At 55.5% G+C, this 6,325-nt stretch overlaps 1 protein-coding gene across 1 annotated transcript; it reads left to right on the forward strand.

The window, feature by feature from the left end:
* Positions 1 to 1,844: 1,844 nt before the first annotated feature.
* On the forward strand, positions 1,845 to 5,156 carry LGALS2 (galectin 2). Its single transcript, XM_032207872.1, has 4 exons — positions 1,845 to 1,901; positions 3,879 to 3,961; positions 4,081 to 4,240; positions 5,010 to 5,156. The coding sequence occupies exons 1-4, from the start codon at positions 1,845 to 1,847 to the stop codon at positions 5,154 to 5,156; spliced, it is 447 nt and encodes a 148-aa protein (XP_032063763.1).
* Positions 5,157 to 6,325: the final 1,169 nt, after the last annotated feature.

The following is a 6,325-nucleotide window of genomic DNA, read 5'->3' on the forward strand; positions in this document are numbered from 1 at the left end:
CACAAAAACATTGCCAGAGAAAAGCTGGGGTGATGCTGGCGGCCTACCAGAGGCTGGTGGCCTCTCATCCCTTGCTCCCAAGGTCCAGAGAGTGGATGCTGCTTCTGTGCTGCCCAGAGGGGTTTGGGATGGTGCACGTTCAGGGAGCTGGGACGTGAAGGGTGCCAGGGGATTACACCTTTGTCTGCCAGTCTGTTCCTTCCCATTTTTGTGGATCTGAAGGAGGAGAATTCAATGCTCCTAGACGAGCCATCCTGTTCTGGTTGCCCTTTTAGACAGCAGGTTAGGGCTCACAGGCACTGGTTTCCTAGTGCTCACCATTGCCTTAGCTTCTCCTGCATCTCCTGGACAATCCTCTCTTGTACACACCCTCCAGATCCGCAACCTGCTTATCCAGTCTTCTGCTTACCTCAGCGCTGGGCTGAGCTAAGTACTTTTTGTTCTCTCTGTCCTCCTCCGTTAGGAAGCTGGCGGGCTGTCAGGGCTTAGGGATAGGCTGGGTGAAGGTTGTGGCATTATCTGATGAAAGATAATCAAACCAACACCCCTCTACTGAAGGGGAAGCTGGCGCTGTCAAGCCTATTTTTTGAGAGCTCAAAATTCGTATTTTTGAGGAATTTTTGAGACTGGGCATCGCCATGGGGAGGTGATTGATGGACAACCTCTTCTTGGTGCTGTCCTGCAACTGGTGGGGTTTGCATGAGGGTCTGGGTGGATGGGCAGGACCTGTTATTTTTTACCACTTGTTTTTGGAAAAGCTGCATGCATCGGCACCTCTGAAAATCCAGGGCTCAGCTTCTTGAAATCCACAGCCCTCTAAGGCAGCTTGGCTTCGTAAAAGGGGGAAACTGAGGCAGGAGCCAGCCTCCATCAGGGCTGCAGGGAGGAATCGTTGCTGGGGCCTGGAGGAGGCCGGAGAACATGGTTTAAATCAGGTCACCGCTTGATATTTATTGTGTAGGGTTTTTCTTTTTTTCCTCACTCTCTCCCTGAAATCCTTCCCCAGAGGCTATTCAAGGAAATAAATAGCCAGTGGAAAGGGACAATAGCTCGCTGTGGAGTACAAATTATACGAAGCAGTAGGAAATAATAGCAGAGTGAGCAGCTGCTGCTCCGAGAAGGAATGTGTGCTCCCTCCAGCTCCTCTTTGCCTTGAACGGGTGCCGATGCCTGGGCCGCAGCGCAGACTCCCTGGTGCCTGGGGTGCGCAGTGGGATGGAAACCTTTTACGCCCCAGCCTCTTCATCCAGCGCTGATTTTTTGGGGTCTAATTAGCGCTAAGCTACTACTGCAGCGCTGATGGGCTCCCTCGCCTCTGCTTCTGGAGCTTGGTGTGGTGCAAGGCCAGTGGCACGCCTCGCACCACATCTGGTGTGGACACCGCTTTTCTGAGGGACCCTTTTTGGCTCGTATCATCTGCAGGAAGGGAGTGGATTTTGGGGTGTCCCCCCCTTCCACGAGCGGCCCCGTGAAGCCTCACATAGCTGGGGCGGTTGTGCCTCCTTCGCTGGCCTATTGGGAAGCCTTGGATTTTCCTCAGGGCTTCAGACCGAGTTGGCTTATCTCTTGCCCGAGTAATAAAAGAAAATAAATACCGCTGCCAGGGCTGCTGCTGACAGGGATCCTGGCAGCGGGCCTGGCAGGGCAGCATTCGTTCTGCCTTATGGCTGCCATGTGCTCGTGGATGCGGCCTGCAGCCACCCCGAGCACCCAGGGGTGCTCCTGCTGGCCTGGGACCTCCCCAGGACCTGAGGAGAGGACCTGCTCTGCCCTGCCACCCTGCTGGCTGAAGGCCCTGGGGGTTGTGCCGGTCTCTTCCCCCCTTAAAATGCCATTTTTACGACATGGCGGGGCCTCCTCTACCTCCAGCGATGCCAACATGGGGGTCCCACACCAGTAAGGCCAGTTGCTCCCTGGCCAGCATGAGCATGGGGTGGACTCCCAAGCAGATATTTTGGGCCCATCTCTTTGGGGTGAAGGACTCTTGAGTCCCTTGCACTGGTGACCACCAGCTCCCACAGCCACTGTTTATATTTTCCTTGCTGCACAGATCCTCCACCTCCTTTGCAGATGCCCTGCAGCCGGATTTCCTCTCTTTTGGAGATTTACTTTCCCATCATTTCACCGCTTCCCCAGGCTTTCTCCTTTGCAGTGCTTTGGGGGAAATATCAACCCGCCTCCTTCCCCCTCCCGTCATCCCAGCTGCCACATCCTATTGCGCTGGAAGGTTTCGGCCCTTTTGGGGTCCCTAAATTCTCTGACTTTCCTATGTGGGAAGGACACCCCCCTGTACGAGTCGGGCCATCTGCACGGAGCTGGCTCCTGACCGTGAGGAGGCTCAGCTCTGCAAACGAAGGAAGTCGCCCGCGCTGGCAGGCTTGCTGCCTTATTTCCCACTATTGTTCCCAGTGGCAAATAAATAAAAAAAAAAAAAGGGGGTGAACGCCCCTGCCGAGCGTTTGCAGGAAGGGGGGTAACGTTATCTCAACAAAATCACGCAGCCCCTCTCTGACCAGCCCCTGCCTCTTTCCTGCCCGTCTCCCTCCTTGTGTATATTCTGACATCCACACTACTCGCGGCTCCACACGCAGCTCTCTGCAACAAGTGGTGATCCCCAGCCCTCGGGCATCTCCTGCTGCCCCTCCCAGGCAGCTTCACCCTCTGCCAGGGGCATCAGTGGGCACGATCAGGGCGATGTGAACGTGTGTCTGGGTGCCACACAGCAGCAAACCCACTGCCAACCCCTCCCAGCCTGCGAACCACCATCCATGGCACCTGCTCCTGCCATCCCAAAGCTCGACCCCGTGGAGTTTCACCCATAACTTCAGTGACCCCATCAGCAAATAAATTCCCATGGCCTGCTGGGTTTTATGAGCCTCTGCAAATAGGAAATCCCTCCAGGAGAGGAGTGCTTATCAGCATTCATCTCTTCTCACGTCAGGAGCCTTTGGGGAAGGGCAGGAGCTGTCTCCCAGCTGTGCAGCAGTGGGACAAGAGCAGGGATGGGGCTTGGGAAAGGGACTGCTGCTCTCCCGAGCCTTAGCCTCCTTCTCCTTCTTGTTTTCCCACTGATTTCTGGAGTCTGGGGTTGAATCAAGAGCCACAAGAAGGGAAGGAGATGATTGCTTTTTTTTTTTTTTTTTTTTTTTTTTTTTAAGCTGAGCTGTTACACAAAGAAAAGAAATGAACATGGTGGTCACACCTCCACGGAAGATGCTTGTCCTCTGTGGGGGCTGGAGTAGCACCACGAAGGGCCCCGTGTGCTGGTGCCTCCACAGGGAATCCACGGAGAAGGCTGGGAGCTGCTGAAGTCGCCCTTAGTCCCTAGTAAAATGCCTGTAAACAGGGAAGCTGTTCCCTGGATCAAAGTCTCCTGCCTTAGCAGCTCCTGGAGGCAGGACCACTGTTAATGTGTAAGCCACGAGGAAGTGTAGGGTTTATAAGGTCTTCCATTCGAGGCACTTCTGAGCTATATTGCCGGTGGCTTCCTACCTGGTGACTCTGCCCGCCGAGGAAGATGTCTGTAAGGGCTGCTGCTCCTGTCTGCTGTCCCCCACGGTCTCCTCCTCGTGCTGCCGGGTGGTCAGCGAGGCTGAGCCCAGGATGGGCAAAGCCACGGCTCGCTCTACCCTCACCATTTGCGTTTCTTTTGGGTTGGGCTGCTCTGCTTGAACCCTCTGCTCTCATATCCTTCCTTTCCCCATGCTGAGGATGAGCCTTTTTCTTCTTCTTTCTCTCATGTCTTGTTTCACTTGATGGCTTCGCTCAGCCCAATCCTCCCCTCACTGAGAAGCCCACACAAGACCACCTACTGAGAGCAGTAGATGTTCTCCTGGCTGGGGCGCCTTCCCCAACAGCACGCCTCTCCCTCCTGACAGGAAAAATTCGAGATCTTCAACCTGGATATGAAGGTCGGGGACACCCTGAAGGTGAAGGGCAAGATCTCTGGCGATGCTGAAGGGTAAGTGCGACGAAACCACCTCGAATCACTTCTGGCAGCTGCGTGTGCCAGAACCACGTGTTGGCTCTTGGCTCTTCCATGTCCCCGTCCGTGGCTGACCTCCCTCCTGCTCGCCGCAGCTTCTCCATCAACCTCGGCAGTAGCTCCTCGGACCTGGCTCTTCACTTCAACCCCCGCTTCACCGAGACGGTCATCGTCTGCAACTCCCGCTGCGGCAATGCCTGGGAGGCTGAGCACCGTGACCACCACTTCTGTTTCTCCAGGGACAGCACTGTCAAGGTGAGGGCTCTGTAAGGGTTGTGGGGTGTCTTTGTTGGGGGGAAGACCCAGGTTAGCAGGCACTTTTACCCTCTGCGCCTCCCTCTTTCTTATCTACATCCTCTGGGTTTTGGGTCCTGGTTGTTATTTCCACTTCCTCTCCAGTTCCCGAACCTCTCCCTCAGCTCTTGTGCCCTCACCGCTCCTAGATCCACGCTGACAATCTGTCCTCCCTCTCCTCCTGCTGGGGATGCTGTCCCCGCTGCTCTTTGACCCCGTTGGATGTCCCAAGATGTGGCCAGGGCTGCATTTAGGAGCAGTCCCCTTCCTGCTGCCGTGGAGAGGAGCCTTATTTCCTCATCCCTGGCTAGATGTTGGGGAGGGGGTGGAGAGCTGACAGTTCTGAGGAAAGATCCCTTTTATTTGCAGAGGTCAGCGGTAAGTTCTTGCTCTGTCCCTTTGTTCATGTTTATGGCTGACACTCCTTTTTCCGGGTCCCGGTGAGGGCAATGATGCAGCACGTTTGTTCTGCCCTGTTCAGAGGAGATCCGAGCCATGTAGCATAGGAGGACTCAGTGGAGGCAGCAGTTAAATTTAACTACTCTGGGTTTACAACCTGAGTAGCTGAAACAGCACCGGGAGAGATCCTATCCCCAGGTCATAGCGTGGGTACCAGCTCGCACCCTCAATGTCAACTGCTCAATTCCTCATTTCCCCCTGGAGTGGCTGGTCACCTCCTATTCTCCTCCTCGTCCCCAGCTGCTGACCTTTCTCCCCTTTTTTCCCCCAGCTCGTCATTGAATTCCTGCACGACAAGTTCAAGGTGACGCTGCCGGATGATCACCACGTGGAGTTCCCCAATCGGCACGGCTTTGACAAGCTCAAGTACATGAACATCAAGGGAGGCTTCAGGGTCACCTCCTTCAAGCTGGATTGATGGGCGCCGCTTCCTACATCCAATAAAATCCCAGCTGGAACTCCTTGCTCCAGCTGCTCTGCTTTCTGTGAGGTCTCTGGCTGTGTGGATGTGTGCGAGATGCTAACAGAACCCATTTTTTTTTTCCCCAACAGCAAAGGAAATAGCTCCCAGATAAGGCCAGGTACTTTTCTAGGTCAGACCAGGATGTGGGGTCGAGCAGATAGCGCACAGGGCAAAGCAGGCTGTAGGTGGGGTGCAGGAGGAGGAGGAGGAAGGTAGGAGCTGAATGCTTGGGAGATGCTTGTATAACCTCTTCACAATGCACCATTTCTTCCCGCGCCCGCATTTTTGGGAGGAGGGAAGGGAACAAAAGCACTGACGCGAGCAATATGGCACTCCGCGCCACAAAAGCGCGTAATTAAACGTTTGGTTTGGGAACCTCAGGGCACGGGTTCGCTGCTTCCTTTTGGCTTGCTCGCCCTGGCAGGCAGGAGGAAGGGCTGCCGTGCCTTCCTGCCAGCACGGTACCAGGAGAAGCGGGGACGGGAGCGCAGGTGTGCCCCCGCGTTGGCATTCCTGGCGGCGATAAGGAGTCGTCTCCTCCGGCTTTCCCCTTTTATCTCCCCTCACTTATCTGCCCGTGCATTCCAGCCAGGTTAGCCATTACTCCGGCACTGCCACACCAAATCCTGCTCGGAGGGAAAGTGAGGCAGGGGAGGGCGGAGGAGAGGGTTTGGGCTGGGTTAGGTGGCTCGCCACCTCCCGCCTGGGTCCCTCGCACGGGACTGCAGGCAATTACTGCTGATTATCTGCTGCTGCGGCTCTAATTAAGAAGAGTCTTGCCAAGTCGCGGGGAGGGAAGGCGGGCCTGAAGAGCGCCGGGTCAATCCTGTTCTCAAAGTCCTTGGGGAAGGAGAGTGAAATATGCAGAAAATGAGGAAATGGGGAGTTCGCCGCCTCCAACAGCGCTGGGAGGGAGGACCCGGGAGGTCTGCGTGTGAGAAAAAGTCAATGTCACCTCCTTGCCCTCACAGGCAAAGCCCTAAGTGATGCCGGTGTGCAACAGCAAACTAGACTGGGTGGGATGAGAGTAGAGTAGAAGGGCATCTTACAGAGCCCTCTCCACTTCCCTGCTGCCCTCGCCAGCTTTGGGAAGGGCACCCTGATCTGTTTCGGGGTGCTGGGGT

The sequence above is a fragment of the Aythya fuligula genome, chromosome 1 (assembly GCF_009819795.1).
Source record: "Aythya fuligula isolate bAytFul2 chromosome 1, bAytFul2.pri, whole genome shotgun sequence".
NCBI lineage: Eukaryota > Metazoa > Chordata > Aves > Anseriformes > Anatidae > Aythya > Aythya fuligula.

Coding starts and splice junctions, on each gene's coding strand:
- LGALS2 (XM_032207872.1), top strand. CDS start 1,845: ATGGCGGGGCCTCCTCTACCTCCAGCGATGCCAACATGGGGGTCCCAC. Junction 3,962..4,080: donor ATCTCTGGCGATGCTGAAGG/GTAAGTGCGACG, acceptor TGCTCGCCGCAG/CTTCTCCATCAACCTCGGCA. Junction 4,241..5,009: donor CCAGGGACAGCACTGTCAAG/GTGAGGGCTCTG, acceptor TTTTTCCCCCAG/CTCGTCATTGAATTCCTGCA.